The 16876-nt window shown below is 44.6% G+C and overlaps 1 protein-coding gene across 1 annotated transcript in view; it reads right to left on the reverse strand.

Moving 5' to 3' along the window:
• Positions 1 to 1537: 1537 nt before the first annotated feature.
• The window catches only part of RAB30 (RAB30, member RAS oncogene family), a 50878-nt gene continuing 35539 nt past the window's right edge, over positions 1538 to 16876 (reverse strand). The window contains exons 4-5 of the mRNA XM_030477245.1: positions 12165 to 12348; positions 1538 to 9984 (exon numbers count right to left, since the gene is read on the reverse strand). Coding sequence (XP_030333105.1) covers positions 9734 to 9984; positions 12165 to 12348 — 435 coding nt within the window. The 3' untranslated portion in view covers positions 1538 to 9733. The remainder of the gene's footprint in view (positions 9985 to 12164; positions 12349 to 16876) is intronic.

Below are 16876 nucleotides of genomic sequence, written 5' to 3' on the forward strand. Positions count from 1 at the left end.
TGCACACTGGGTTTGTGGCTGATTCCCTGTGCATAGAAAGCCATAAATCAAGACTAGGTTTTAAATTAGGTAGGACTGGCTGTATGATACCACTGAAAACAATACAGGGCAGCCAGAGCTTGCTTTGTGCAAGGGGACTGCACATGCATAGCGAGACCAAAAGGTACTGTTGTGTGACAAGGCACAAGAGGATATCTTCTGGGCAGAGCCCCCCACTGCTCAGTAGGAAGACTTTGCACATGAGAAGATAGAGGAGAGGCAGTAAGCTGCTTTGGGTTTGCTCCTGTAGTCTCTCACTCCTCCATTTCTTCCCCTGGGCACTTGTTCCCTTCTTGCAGGGAGTGTTTGTGCTCCCACAATCCTTTTACAAAGGATTTACAGGCTGTGCCCTTGCTGCTACACCTACTGAACAAAAAGGTTCACATCCCACAGGCTACATGCTCCTTGCATGGAAGAGCTGCCACTCTTCCCCTGCCCCTTGCCTTTCCCCAGGAGGAGCTTGGTCTGGCTTCTCCAGCCACAGCAACATGCTCCCTCCCTCCTCCCTTTCAGTAAACACTCAATTCCCAAGCTGCCCAAGCTTTAAGGATGTTTTCTTCCCTCTCCTTTACGCAGTTCCTACCACGGAGCATGCAGGGACTTTTTCCTCTCCAAACAGCTCTCTGTGTTCTCACTGACTCCAGTTGCCAGCTTCCTGGGGACCATGGAGCAGATGGTCCAGCCTTCATGTCAGACATTATCACGAAAGGAGCTTCAAGGTCAGTGGAAGAGGCAATAAAAGACACATGGTGCCTCCAAGCTTCACAGCTCATTGCTCAGTGTAAGCGTTAGCAGAAGTCATCTTTGATGTGGAGCAGAGCACAGGGGAGGAAAACTGATCCACAGAATGAATCGGAGCACAAAGTTTATGTATTGACCCAAAGAGTTAAAGGCTTAAAATGGGAGATCTTGTTCAGAAGGATTCCAGGCCTCCAGAAAGGCAGATCCGTGGGGAGCTCCCCTGGAGTTCTGTCAGCATGAAAAGAATGAGTTGAAGGATGAAGAGAAGAACCAGCATTAAGTTAAAAAGGGAACTGGGACAAAGAATAAGAGATATCTGAAGCATCCAATCATCATCTTCACTCACACAAACCCTGCATCATGCTAGGGCAAGGGCTTAACCAGCTACAGGTTTGCAGTGACAATGGGTGGAGATGGTGCCTCTGTCAGAGACCACCCTTAGCGACTGACACCAGCATTTCTTTGGCATTTCACACTTTGCTATGATCTCTCTTGTTTCAAATAACTTTTTCCTTCTGTTCCAGTGCAAAGGGACATTGCTCCCATGGACAGCAGCTCTACTTCTGCTCTTCTTGTGGGGTCCCAGTGCTGTGAGAGCCTTGGTATGCTCAACCCAAGCAGAAAAGCCTCAGCAGTCATTCATTTGTTGATGTGATATTAGATCACGTCAAGTGAATGTCTTGTACATATTTTTAAGGCAACTTTGTTTTGCAGCTCAAACAAAACCCCAAAGAAATCAAACACTCCAAACACCAAGTGGAAAGGATTAAACATTTATTTACATACAGATACATATGTAAGCAATTTCTAAGTATAAAAAGGACATTACAAATAAACATGAAGCATCATACATTCATCATCCCGGTCATCCCAAATACATTCCTTTCTCAACCCCACTGTACCACAAGAACTTAAAAAGACAGACAAGCCAAATTCTTCTGACAGTCAATGATTCACAGTTTGGCCATTTGCTAACACCTAACCCCTTCCCAAAACCAGCATGACCCCAGCACCAATGACCCCAGAGATCAATGGTCTGACCAGCTGTAGTGCATTTTCTCCACTGACATAGTTGTGCTTGATCAGCAAGAAACAACATCCTCTCCTCTTCCTTCTGGCCATGTGTTCAGGAATGAGGGTTCTGGCTACAATTCTGTACATTGTGCTAAATTCACAATTGTTGGGGAAAAGGCAGCAGAACTTTGTGGGGAAAACTCCAACCCAGGAAAAGCCCTTTGATGCTGTGACTTCCCTGGCATGGAGGTTTCAAACTAGATGCTGCTTTTAGTGCTTAGGCAGGTTTTTAAACTACAAGTCAAACTACGGTTGATGGTATAAAACGTACTTTGTTCATGCTTTAATATTGATTTGCTAGTAACCAAAGCTGAGAGTAACGCAGGTTTTCTCCTGAGGAAATGAAGGTGCCTTTATAACATTTGTAAGAACAATTGTAGCTTGAAAGAGGGAACGTGTTAGACTTAAAACCTAAAGGTAACGTGGAGCACGACGAACTTGTCAGTCAGATAACGTTACAAAGGGGAACAAGCCAGTAAATGTAGAATTAAAACGCTTACTCAAAGCATCAACGAATTCAGATGAGAGCTGGGGGAGTCTGTGCAGATCAAAGCCAGTTTGGGAAAGAAACCTCATCATCTGCAAATCCACAGAACAGCCAAATAATGTGCAGCAGAACAGAGAGAAGTGGAAATGAAAGAGGAGCAGAGCGAGCCTTGTCCCATGTTGACAGCTGAGTGACTGCAGCTGCTCCAGTCTCAGGGGGGTTTATGTTTCTTTCCCTTTTGTAAACTGCCATAGGGAATAAAATGGATGTGACAGATCTGCAGCACATCTTATTCTGCTGAAACCCGTGGCACGTAGAGTCATAGAATGGTTTGGGTTGGAAAGGACCTTAAGATCGTTCAGTTCCAACCCCCCTGCCATGGGCAGGGATGCCTCACACTAGGCCGTGTCACCCAAGGCTCTGTCCAGCCTGGCCTTGAACTACTTTTCACTCCAAACCAGCACAGCAACAAGCGCTGGCTTCTCTGTACTCTCATTCGATGGCCTTTTCTCCCCAACCATTTTATTCTTACTCCATTAAAATGTCAGAACAGCAGCCCCCTCTCCTCTGCTTCCCCCTCATAAAGGTTTGATTGCTGGGGACACTGTGGCCATTACATTTACTAAAGCTCATGCCAACGATGCAACCCAGACCCACAGAGATGTTCCACACCACCACGCAAGTGATGGCTCAGAATGAGTCTCCTCCTCCACATGGCCATAAGTTTCCCTGGATGGAGAGCTGCATCCATCTGCTCACTGAAGATTTACTTACACCAAACCCCCACCAGTTCTGGACATCCGAATCTCTTCTATTAGTCCCATAAGAAGGGAAACTTCCCATACAGGATGCCCTGAGAATGAGTTTATGGGTTTAGTTAGGTTTATGTTCATAGTAAGAATCTCAAGCTGGCACAGAAGATGAACCATGGATACTCTTCTTTCTAGCTAAAGCAGGAGCTGGATCCATGCAAGCAGTATTGTTTCCAGTCTGAGACCTCCACAATGCCTCAGGCATGAGCAGTATTGGGGAGGAGCAGATTCATGATGACAGGTACTAGAGGAATCAGGCTTTGAAAAGCTCCGAGGTTTGCATTTGTGTGACACCAGAACCCTTGATCACTGCCCATGAAAGCATAAGAGCACTTCTAATACTCCCTCTCCTCCAGGGAGCCATGCACAGCTAAAACCATGACTGACACAGGTTTTGGCCATGTCAAGTACCTGTGGGCCAGGGCTGGGCTCCAGAAGATGCTCAGCAAGGACAGCACCATGGTGCCCTCACAAGCATGGACGCCCTCGGGAACATTACCCCAAGATAAGCAGCAGTGGAAAAAGCAAAGGTGCAAATGTAAAGGTGGCATTTGCTTCTTGAGTTTAATTGTAGCACTAACCAGGGCTAAAATTATCGTATGAGCTTGCTGGAAAAGGATAACTGGTTCAACGAATGCAAGATCACAGCCAGGGAGTGCTAATAGCTAGCTATTAATGTGAAAACAGAGACAATCTCCGAGTACAGCACAGCCAGCTCCTGTTTACCCAGACAGGAGAGCTGAGCTGTTAACCCTAGATGCACTCCTAAAACCACTCTCATTTTTCACTGACAACAGTCACAGCCTAAATGACACTCATTGCTGTCCCAGTGTCTGCTCTATCCAGGTTCTCTCTGCCCAGTTACCCGTTTGACTGCGTTTGGAGGGACAAGCATTAGAAGCGAGGGTTTTTTTTCCCCTGGATCTGCGGCTCCCACTTGGAATAAAACAAACACTCCCAGCTCACATGGCACAGTTTTTACTTCTGGGTTAAGTTACAGCTCATTCACATGAGGGGAAAGGGTGCGATGGCATCCATGGGTGCTGACAGCCGCAATCTCTCTCCGTTGGATATAGTACAGTAGAGCAAAGGAGACTTGGGGTCACTTCAGCAAGGTGGTGATTAGGGAGATGAAATCGGAGCAATGCAGTGGGCTACTTTGGGAGCCTTGCATCATGGTCAGCATGATTACCCTGTTGTCTGTTTTCCTTGCCAAGATAAACCCTAAACTGAGGCAGATGCAAGATCTGTAACCGTTATGGTACCTTCAACAATAGCTTGAGTAGACATCACATTTCAAAGACATGGACAAGTTGAGGCTGCTTTGCTTAGAATGCACTACCTACTTGTAGGAAATCAAGCTAAGGTTTCCCCACCACTCATCATGACCACTGTCCTTCAAAGTGATGACTCTTTGCTGCTTGTGAACAATAAGTAGAACAATTATTACCCACGGCCACAAGAGGACAGACTTGATGCAAGGAAAAAGGGTGGTGTCAAGAGCCACATTTGTTCAGAGAAGCAAATAAAGTGTAAAACAAAGGAATAGACATTTTATACAACATCTTTCACAGGGTTTTCACCACTAGAATTGGTTTATTTCCTTTGGCTCCAGTAGGTTTTCTGGTGAGCCCTTATATAGATCAACATTTCAGAGTTTCCATACTACACAAGGAATTCACAAAGTGTCCTCTTGAAGCACCTTTTTTCTAACTGAATTAACTCAAAAGGGTCTTTGTTAGTAAGAGCAATTTTTATAAGGATAGTGGGGGTGCTTTGTTATTGAAAGCAGCAGAATTTCAGATGAGCATCCCTTATTAAAGTCCAGAGCAATGAAAATCTAAGTCGTAGATGCACCTTTTAAAAGAGGATGGGATTGAGAAAATCCTGAGCAAGTAGAACCATCTCTTTACTTCGCATTCTCTGCTCCACAGAGCTATTTCTCCCCTTGCACAAAGGGCTATAGCATCCACTGCCCCACAGCCAGAAGAGGGCTTCTGTGACAGTGTCTCCAGCCATACCTGAACCATAGTGACACCAGAGGTTCCCAAAGGGCAGTGTATCCTGTATGGTTACTCAGCCTATTTTAATAGCTGGAGAATTCCACCTATTTTCCAGATGAAGTCTCTGACTACAGAAATCATGCCAGCTCAACATCTCAGCCTGATTTACAGACAGTTCTTCATATCTAAAAGAGCAGACAAGTGGAAAAGCATCTGAACAAACAGCAGTCCTCAGGGATAACGAACAAGGCAAAACCCTGTGGGTTTGACTGTAACTAATTGCGCCCCTTGTCAGCAAAAGCTGGGGAAAGCCTCTTGTCCCACACGTGTGCACACACCATGCTTCTGCATCACTAGTTTTGACTTTCAAATCACTGTCTCCTGTGTCAGCCCCAGTCTGCTGCTGCTATTACTGATGCTGAAGGAATTCAATAGCCATTAACCACTAAACCTAGACTAGCAGGAGCCAACTGTTACCAACACAGCTATTTCCAAACAGACAAACAGCACCAGCAGGCTGACAGGTTTCATAAGGGCGGTTTCATGTGTTCTACAGCACAGAACAAAGCATCTTGCCTGACAATTTGTCATGTGTGGTTTTTCATTAAATAACGATCACAAAGCTATTTAGCATTCACCACAAGCACATATCTGACTGCTCAAACAACTCACCTGTAGATCAAACCAGGACTTCAGTGTTAGAGGTAGGAAGAGGCACCCAGCGTCCCTTTCTTTATAGATTTCAGAATCTCACTTTTTCCATCATAACTCTTTGACCTGAAGGGCTTTTTTTCCCCCTCCAGGTCTCTAATAGGAATAGAGGGAATCATGGCTTGCCCCAGCAAACGTGCAGTATAAACACCCAACACAAAGTACCAGTGAGTACTTCCCATGCAGTGATGTGAAACACAGAACAGTTGGTGGTTTACTTAAGATCAGCCTGACTCAATCAGTGGCTGAACTGGAAAATAGAGTTTAGACCATCCAGTTCTCAGGAGATGCTTTTACTCATCTCTGCAAACAGGTTTGATAGATAAAGCAAACATCTGTTGACCATCCAATATTGGCTTCTGCTTGGAGCTATGCACTGTGCAAAAAGAACTCAAAAAGATCTCATTATGGGACTACTACAGAAATTAATATTCACCCAGAAATAAGACAACCCTGTATCATCCTGAAAACACATCAAAACCTAGCAACCACATTAAAAGAAGTACTTTGCTCTCTTGATAGTAGACAATGTTTCCAGTCAAATTTAGCTCCATTATATCAATTCTGCATGGCTTTTGGATACCCAACCCAGCAAGCATCACAAGGCTCTTACTGACAGTTGTCTCAAAATCCCACTCATCTAGCAAGGTGTTGGCTACAGTTGGGGAGCTGATTGTCAGGTAATTGAGTTTTGTTATTTTATCTCCTTTTATTTTTCAAGGCTTTGATCATTGTGCCACAGGACTAAGTTGGCGTTAGCAGTTGATAAAGCTCTTCTCCTGGTTGGGATGCTATCAGCAGTGGACCAGACTGTAGAAGAGAAAGTATGCTCTCAGTGCTACAAGGAGAGTGGGTTGTATGCTATATGCACTAGAGAGATAGTCAAAGGTGTACAAAAATAACTCCTGCAAAGGAGTTCCTACAATAAAATATCACTTCTTGAACAGGTAGTGTGTTGTTAACTGCAGGAAAAGAGGCAAGTTTCAAACTACAGTTTTGGCTTATGACCTTATAAAGCATTGCACATACAACCATTGTTTCCTTCCGACTTTTTAAGTCTACACAGAACAAGCCTTGAAAGGAATCAGTTCAGATTTGTCTCTGTAGAAGTCAGATACTTCACTTGAACAGCAGCACAGCTGCAGCACTCCACTCTGAAGCGAAAGTGCATCACTGTCTGGAGATGGAGTCCTTACACGGAGAATATTTGCTGGCAGTAAAAAGAACCAATGGTTCGAGGTTGCTTGTGGGCAGCTAGTCTCCAAAATAGCCACCTATAGATTAGGAACAGTACTGGAAAAGAAGACTTAGCCTTCTAGAGACCTCAAAGTGAACACCCAAGAAAATCAATTTAGTAGTTTCTGCTATTTAATCAGTTCAGCTTGTTCAGTCATGATGATGTGTTAGAGCTCAACCACCAGAAGTGATGCAAGGAACACCTTAAGATGCATTTACAGCGGTACTCAGCAGGAATGAAAAGTACCTGCCCAACTTTGATGCTTTTGGAAATCCAGCTGAGGAACTCATAGGTGTTTTAGTGGGCAGTCCCCTTCCTCCTTGATCAACTCAAACAGCCCTGTCGTATTTGATGTCAATTATGTGCTGACAAGTCCAGCATCTGGAGAGTAAGAGCTTTAGAAATTAAATACACATAGTATTGATTTTTGAGTGTTACCTTACATCCAACGCCTCGAGCCTTGCTCTAAACAACTACCTACAACCCGTGCAGAATCACTGCCTCCAAGTCTTCACAAACTCAAATGAAGCTGTGTTTGGCAGTTTAAGGAATGCTCAAGACAGACATTGCTCTTCAGCACAGGTTGTACCACATGGTCCAGCACAGCAGAAACCACCAAGTCCCACACATTTCTAAATCCTCCGGATTACACCATGAGCAGAGACTGAAAAAGAATGGGCCGGCATAGCTGATGACATGTCCCCCAGCATCTCACACGAAAGATCTTTTCTAAGTGTTACCTAAATGACAAACAAGTTTTGTACCACAACTTCTACATCTTCGTTTTTACCACTAATCATAAAAGAAAGTGACCTAAAAAATAGCAAGAAAATATTAGAAATGACCATATGACACACCGATCCCCTCTCTCTGACACAGAGCCAGCTCCCTATTACGGATCAAAGGCACAACATGATACAGCCAAAAAGTCTTTCCAGGGAAATGTGAAAAAGCATTTTAAAATGCCTTTTTTAAATTGTTATTCTTTTAAAGAAGTATTTACTGGCAGCTTTTTATTCCAATACAAAAGCTCTGTTATAATCTTCAGTACAAGCCAAATTAATATTAAATTGATTAAATTACACCAAATCACAGCCACGTAATTGCCAGGGGAGCTTTATGCAGATTAGCTGAACTGAACTCAAACTTCTAAATATCATTTTGCATGGGCACATTTCGCTACCTTCCAATTTCACTTCAGTGTTAACATGTATATTTGCAATGAATTGTTTGTATATGGCACCAGAGGTGGAATAACATCACAAACTCCAGAGTGCTTCCACTTCGGGGGTCTGTAGAAAGAAATTGCCTAAACAGTTATACACACACTGGAGTCTGAGATGAAGAGTACAAAGCATCAATGACTGTACAGCCCTGAACCTGAAAGCTACTCTAGCAGAGGGACCAGATGCCAAGAAGATACCTTCAAGAGCATCTTGGAGAGCAGTTCCACAAGGTGAGCGCTGGATGGGTCAGACACAGAATGATACCGCTTGTAACCCGCTGCTATTCGCACTTAGCATAAAAACCCCTCCACATTGTACATTTGCCTTTCAACAAGAACTGTATCTACAAGCTTTATGTTTAAGCTGGACATATTGCAGATAGCCACTTCAAACTGTGCTCTCTTTGAACCCTTACACACAATCTGTGCACACACAAGATTTTGGTCACATCTGCTGCACTTTTTCCCAACTCTATCAATAATCTTTCCCAAAGGTAATTTTCCACATTAGGACTTTACTAATTGGAGGAGGAATGGTTAATTTTCTGGTTTATTTTTATTTCTGGAAAAGTCTTTTCATCCTGCATTGGCCATCAAAGCAGCACAGTCCTTTCCCACTATGTTCAGGCCTAGAAAAAGAGGTAACAAGATTTGTTTATTTTTATGAACAGTGCTTATTAGTGTGGTTTTTTTTTTCCTAACCAGTCTAAGTTACACATTCAGAGGACAGCAATGTAGTAAGACTACGTTTGGTCTATGGAATATTCGGTGAACTGCTAGCACCAAAGGGAGCAACTGAGCTGTATCCATGTCTTCTTACATGTGCAGAATGTTGATATATGTAACTTCTTTTTTAGTTCCATGTTCATGAAAGTGCCTGTAGATGAGAGACATAACACTATATCAAACACTGGAGTCCTCCATGGAGACGCCCAGGCAGACGCTATGTACATGTCCTAAGAGCTTACTCGCTGGCAGCTCCAAACATTGCCAGTGTTCCAGGGTCAGTGTTCATTGTTGGTTTCATTTCGAAAAGGAATAAACACATTGTTCTGTAAGAGAGATATTCAACTCTTCAGTATCTTCTTCAGGAGAGGCTGCTCCAGCCTCCCATAGAAGGAAATGCAACAGCTCGTGTTCTGCATCGCATGAAGCACTTGTGCAACTCTTCTGTTCCTAACCTGCTCCAGAGACTGCAAGAAAGATGAAACTTAAACCATGTTATATTCTGCTATGTTGCCATCCAGCTGGAGCCGCCGGCCTGCCATGCTTCCAGGTCTGCAGCCTGACTCGGGAAGTGGCAGGAATTCCCTTTAAGTAGATAAATCCCAGCAAAAAAACACAAAAAGGAAATTAACAAATCTTCTTGGCCCATGGCAGAACAGGAAATCACATGCCAGCTCCTTAATTAAAATTACAGCAAGTCAAGTAGCTGATACTTTTCCCCTCTCCTGGTAAGGGGGATGAGACATTGTTCTCAAGGGTGTTCTGTCGTGCCTCGCTGATCAACCGGCAGGCCAAGTCCAGGAAGAGTTTTTCCACATTATCCGACTCTTTTGCTGAGGTTTCCAGGTAGTACATATCCTGTGCTTCGGAAAACTCAGCAGCTCTTTGCTGGGAGACTTCCCTCTTATCAGCTAAATCAATCTTATTACCTGCATTGATAAAATATTTTAGAAAAGGAATTAATTTGGCTTCCAAAAACAAGCAAAACAGAGGTTGAAAGGGGATAAAGAAGAGTTTGGTGTTGTACATATGTACGGACAGTGGTTTTGATGAGAAACTCTTAATATTTACCCTCTTCGCCAAATAATGGATTCCCTGATACAGGTGATTAAGTTCATTTAATACCAGCTCATTTAAAGCAGTATGTCCTGTGAACATCCAAGTCAGTTAGCTCTAATTTAGCACCGGTGCATCTTTTTGCTGCTATCAACCGAGATTAAAGGATTTCCATTATAATATCTATTAAAAATTCTCCTGTTCTTGCTCTGAGCAGCACTTAAAATGTCAATTATAGCGCACAAGATACTAAACGTGATATTTCTCATGTCATTACAAGGTTTAAAAGAAGCCTGGCACAGAAGGCAGCTTTCTTATTTCAATATTCCCAGGAAGGATTTGGCTGTTGAGGCTGGTAGAGGGCTGGGCTTGGGAAGCACTTGCAGAGAGAGGTGGGATGAGGAACCATCCCCTTCCTTTGGAGATCTTGGTTCAGCAGAGAGTTGATTAAAGCCTCAAGCAAGCATCTGATATGATTATACCCTATTACTGGCCACTTCACTTCAAACATGATGGTTTTGTGATAAATTAATCTTATAATGAAGATAACAGACCAAGACCTACAATAACAAGGGGCTATGTCCATGGACTCTGCAGGTTCAGGAGGAAACATCTCCTGGCCCCACTTCTACCAACAATTTTGATACTCAGTGGGAGGAAAAGGCTGCATTTCCATTGGCAAGCCACATCTCATTGCCCTCCTCTCACCTGAGATGTCCTTTCTTTCCTGAGAAAGCAGTTTCTTGGACCCACTGCATACACTGGTTACCTTTCTAAACAAGTTATCACTCAATACAAGTGGTTTATGGGTCTCACCATCTTCGAAGTGTGAGTTATGGACTTATTTATGGTTTGTGCTGTAGATGCTGATAATTAATGTTTCCTCAAAAATTCATGTGTACATTTATTAGTCATTTGTTAATTATTTCTGCACCATTTGTACACGTGCCATACCCTTCACACGGAGTATAATGAGTTTCCTGTATGGAAGCTCTGTTATTTTCCCATTGTTCTTTATGTATTTTTGGGCCTTTAAAAGCCAAGTCCTGACTATCGGATGCTGAAAGCAGAGCATGGAAAAGCACAGGGAGGCAAAATAACCTTCACTTTGCTTGTAGCAGACAGATGGCCCGAGATCTACTTTAGCTAGAGTTGAAGCTCTACAGATTAACATAACATTCAGTTATTTATTTTCAGTTTCCCTAAAATCCATGCAAAAGTATTCAGTTCCTGATGTGGTTTCTGGATCCTGACCCACTCAAGACAAGACTGGTTGTCTTATAGCTATGGGGTACAGCAACCTGCATGCATCAAAAGATTGATGAGATCCAAGCTGGGAGTCACAAGGGAAACTGCTCTGTTCTTGGCTCACTTGGTAGCTGCACCATCAACACTTTAGTCCCAGATGGGACTGACTGGTGGGAAGCATCTGCCTCTGCATGCAACAACCTTCAATCTGAGACAGGACCACACTTAAAGAAGTGGCTGTTGTGTCCTGAATGCCACTATCAGTGTCTTGGGAAAGAGATTTTTTACAAGGGCCTGTAGCAACAGGACAAGGGGGAATAGCTTTAAACTGACAGAGGGGACATTTAGGTTAGATATTAGGAAGAAGTTCTTCCCTGTGAGGGTGCTGAGGCGCTGGCACAGGGTGCCCAGTGAAGCTGTGGCTGCCCCATCCCTGGCAGTGTTCAAGGCCAGGTTGGACACAGAGGCTTGGAGCAACCTGCTCTAGTGGAAGGTGTCCCTGCCCGTGGCAGGGGGTTGGGACTGGACGAGCTTTAAGGTCCCTTCCAACCCAAACCAGTCTGTGATTCTATGATTTGGAGAAGGAATGGTCCATGCACTGGGTTTAGGGCTATACCTTGTACCCACCTGCAGCTACAACTGGTTGGCAACAAGATCTGCTGCACCAGCTTGAGCATCCAGCACTGTGAGCTCACACAGATGCCACATTTTCCTCCTGCTAACATCCTCATCTACCACCAAACCCTCCACACACACATCTCGGCCCCCTCATGACACCAGCCCATGCGGGACCATCGTCACTTACCCACTAGCACCGTTATGACCTTGTTGCTGGCGTACTGCTCGATCTCCCGCAGCCACTCGGGCAGGCAGCGGAAGGATTCTTCGCAGGTGATGTCGTAGGTGAGGATCAAGGCGTTAGCGCTGCGATAGTAACTCTGTGTGATGGACCGGAATCGCTCCTGTCCTGCCGTGTCCCAGATCTGCAGCTTTGGGCAGAATACGGAAGGGTGCGAAAAGGGAATAAAGAAGTTAACTTTTTTATTTGATAGCTGCACTGTTTCGACCTATAAAAACCCCTTCAGGGTAAAGCCAATGGTGGGAAAGCACTTCGCTCTTCTCCCCTTTGGCTTCCCTTCCCCCAGTGTTTTGTTTGTGTTCCTGCACTAGTGGATTGAAATGCAAGGCACAAAGTCAGCTGGCACTGCAGCCAACAGCCCCCGGAAGGCACAGGTCTGCAGATTTTCATGTTGCTTCCAGCGTCTCCCTCTGCTGTGGGCAGAGCTGCTGGCCTGAAGTTACAACACAAGTGATGGAGAAAGTCACTTCTCCTGCCTCTGAATGCCAACTAACAGCAGCATCCATCCCAAGAAGAAATAATAAAGCCGCTCCTGTAGCTCTCAAAGCTATTTACAGTTATGCTGAGATGATGCATTGATGGGTGGAAAACACAGTATTGAACAAGGAGCTCAGAGGAAAGCTGATTCAAGGACTCTAACACGATTCCTCTCTACAGCTTCATCCATCGCACTTGGTTGTTCACTGCCTGCCTTCCCAACACATAAAACTGGTTGACATGTCCTTAACTATACCACAGACTGGTTTGTGTTGGAAGGGACCTTAAAGTTCATCCAGTTCCAGCCCCCTGCCACGGGCAGGGACACCTTCCACTAGAGCAGGTTGCTCCAAGCCCCTGTGTCCAACCTGGCCTTGAACACTGCCAGGGATGGGGCAGCCACAGCTTCTCTGGGCACCCTGTGCCAGCGCCTCACCACCAAAGAGGTCATGAGCATTTGCCAAACTCTCTGGGTCCAGGAAGACAACAAACACTTCCCAATACAAACTAAACTGATACTGTTTTTATAATTTGAACATTTGATAGTTTTTGGTGGGTCACCAAAACCTCAATTCTTCAAACAGGCAATCAAAGAAACAAACATCCAAATGGGAAACATTTCAACATAAAAGAGTACCTCCCTGCTTCAGCTCTTATTTTTTTAAAGCATCCCTCCCTGGAATTAACTATGTGAAAGGGTGGTTTCCAGCCAGAATCCTGCATACTTTGGGAAGAAAAAGGCAAAGTATTTGAGATTTCTTCCATATATTCAGCAGCTGGTAACAGACAAAAAGCTTACTCTTGCCCAGTTCCAAAGTCAAACTACCCCAGCTACTCATCATAAATGTGTCAGTTTGAAATAAGAGCTCCCAATAGCAGCTTTCAGATGTGGGTGTAAGTTTGAAAAAGTACTTTTTTGAGAGAGAAAGTGATTTGTTCTGGTTCATAGCTCCTGGGCTCCTGCGTGCTTAATCTCTTGGCATAGTTGTACTTAAACAGCTGAACCTGGCGCCTGTAGTTAAGTGACACACAAAACCGTAAGTTAAATTATTTGTACATGGAATTCAGATAACGAACAAGTCCCCATTAAAACAAACCAGCCTTCAAACTCTGGCAGATGGGAAAACACAGATCATTTTGTTGTTGCTCGGCTGGTTCCTAGGAAAAACATTTACTGATTGGTCTACTGGTTAACTCCAGCTTGTGTGTGTTCCACATTTACCAAGATGATCTCCAAGCTGATTCATACAAACTTGATGTGAACATGTTCTTTAATATAACAGGCACGGGAGGCAAAAGGGATTGCCCTGGGGGAGAGGGTTTCTCACTGGCTGCTTTCGTGTCTACCTGTAAGCTGGGCACATAAGGCAGGGAAGAGCCCGCAGCCTTACAGCCAGCGATATTCTCCTCCTGCACATAAAATGAACATCTTGCAACTCACCCCACTATTATTTCTGCCAAATAAAGTATTTCACAGCAACCATTTTACCTGCATATTTTCCCAGAGGATCCAAAGGACAGTGTCTGATTCAGTCTGCAGAAAACCTACATCTTTATTTTCTTGGGGCCAGCTGATGCTTCCCCTCTCCCAGCATTTGCATGTGCATTTAGCTTTATACATACGAACATCTCCACCATGTACAATAAGATCATAGATCCCTATGGCATAGCCCTTCGTAGCACTGAGGATGCTTAGCTTTGGCCAGCATGAAAATTGGCTCAAATCTGTGTAGTCTCTTACTGTACATATTTTTGGGTTTATTAGAAAAGGGCAGGCAGATCAAAAGCCCCCTCAGCTGCACTGTGCTGCCTCAGCTCATCTGCCAGTTAGCTTCAGGAGCAGCTCACATCTGATATGGTTTGTGCACAGCGTTCACGCTACCAAGTCCCTCTCCCCTGACTTTCAAATGTAATTTTGAAAGCTGGAAAGTAATTTTTCCCTGGAAATCTATAACTTATTTTCCAGTCTGAGAACCTTTTCGGTGGGCAGCCCTGCTCTCTCATCCTGGAGCCCAGCAGACGTGCAGGAGATGCTGCCCAGCACAGAAGCAGAGTCACGGCTCGGGCACTGTGAAATGAGCTAACAGTCAGAGCAGGGTCTTGTTTGACTGGGATGTTGTTTTTATTGCTCTGACTCATTCCTGCTTTTCCCGCTCATTAAGTGTTTATTCTCACTGGCACTGCTTACTCAAAAAGTTCCAGCTACAAAAATCACTCCCTGAAAGAAATCCATTTGCTTTTCACACTCCAGAAGGCTTATTCAAAGGCCCAAAAGCATTGTAGTAAGCTTCCTCCCAGGCTTGGTCATTGTGGCTGAGCCCCAGCAATTCCAATTTACTCCACTAGTGGGGTCAGGAGAGAGACTTTGATTTAACTCTTTATTTGCAATGTCAAATATAGCTGATATACCAGCTACTGCTTGCTAAGGCCCTGTGGAACACAAGCCAGCCCCAAGGTGATTAAGAGAGTACATAGAATCACAGAATAGTTTGGGTTGGAAGGGATCTTCAAAGGTCATCTAGTCCAACCCCCCGGCAAAGAGCAGGGACATCTTGAACTCTATCTGTTGCTTGGGTGGACACTTGTGCATTCAAACATTTGCAGGGCAGCAGGGGCTTACCATGCTGATGAGTTTTCATTTAGCTTGTAGAGAGCTCCTCTGAACCATCCTTAGCCCTCAGATAGCCCACATTGGCACAACTGTTCCGTATCTCTTAAGGAGTTTGCATCCTCAGTCCAAGCTAGTCTTAAAACAGGATTATGTCATGGGAGTAATAAGCCAAACACAGACAAATCCTTAGGGCGAGTTTACTGGTCCAAAACCAGACCTCAGATATAAGCAATGTTCTTTAGGCTCCATCTGTGCTTGACAGGGAATCAGTTGCTTGGAAAGGAGAGGTGCTTAAAGTGGATGGGATTCATCTTCCTCAGGATAGTTTTTCTCCCTCCATTGACCAGGACAATCTCGAGACAGCTGGTTTAAGCCAGGTATATAAGGAAAAACACTAATTCCACCTTCAGTGCAGTACTTAAGCCATTTACCATTTAAGTCCTCCGAGCTGCTCCACTGGACCTTGCTAAAAGATCCATCTCTGCTGTCTGAGGAGCCTGGACAAGCAGCAGCAGTGTCCTGGCTAACCCTGCTATGCCAGACGCCTGCTAATGAGCACCACAACCACTGAGCTCAGCTCTGACACCACAGGGGCTACACGTGGTCCTCACTGCTTTCCTGCCTGCTGCTGTCCCACTTGCACAGCAACGTGCTGAATGTTAACTCGGTCTTTATCAGGAGAAGGTATTTACACTTCTTGTCCTTCACCTGCTTAGGCTGGAAGGTCTTCTGCTCAAGGACCAGCACTTGCCATAGGTTTGTACAGCTCCTCACACAGGAGGGTGGCAGCCTGCTGACATGATCATGGCTTTTTAAATCTGTCCTAAACTTAGGAATACACCATCTGATTTTCCTCTTAAAAACCCTCTGTACTGAAATACAGGTTAAAAAAGAAAGCCAGCACTGAAAATCTGCACAAGTCCGCTGTTTCCATTCCATCACTTACACAAGCTTAAAAATGGGTCTCAATATCACATCAAGCCAGTCACATCGCTGCCACTTTCCCATTTGCTCGCTGCTAGGTTTGATGAAGGCAGCGGGGAAAACCACTGTTTTCCACTTTGATGCCCCTGGATTTAATGTAAACAGAGCAATTCCAGGAGCAGCTCAGGGACCCTGGACACATTGACATTAGAGGCTCAGGTAATCATATTTCTCTCCCACCTCATAGACACCCACAGTCTCTACTAAAGAACAAAGTGGCACCAGCCAACATCTCTGGGTGCTGGAACCCAACCATGGATCCCATTAAAGCATGAGATTGGTCCCTGATGTGTTTTGGTTCAGGCAATACAGCTTTCTGCCAAGTGATGCTCAGGCTCAGTTTGGGAGTTAGCACAGGACAAGCAGTTTGGTTACAACCACCCTATTTTGGAAGGTAAAAGAGTTAATACTATGGAAGACATTGCCCTTCTCAATTCAATGTGTTGACAAAGGTATAGTGACCATGTCTGCTTCTCCCAAATCTGTAACTCAAGTGGAAGATGAGCCTTTGTTGTCCCGAACCACACAAGTCCAGAAGCCTGCTCTTGCAAACAGCCACCTTGGGAGCTCACAGGAGAAGACCTTC

This window comes from Strigops habroptila, chromosome 2 (genome assembly GCF_004027225.2).
Source record: "Strigops habroptila isolate Jane chromosome 2, bStrHab1.2.pri, whole genome shotgun sequence".
NCBI lineage: Eukaryota > Metazoa > Chordata > Aves > Psittaciformes > Psittacidae > Strigops > Strigops habroptila.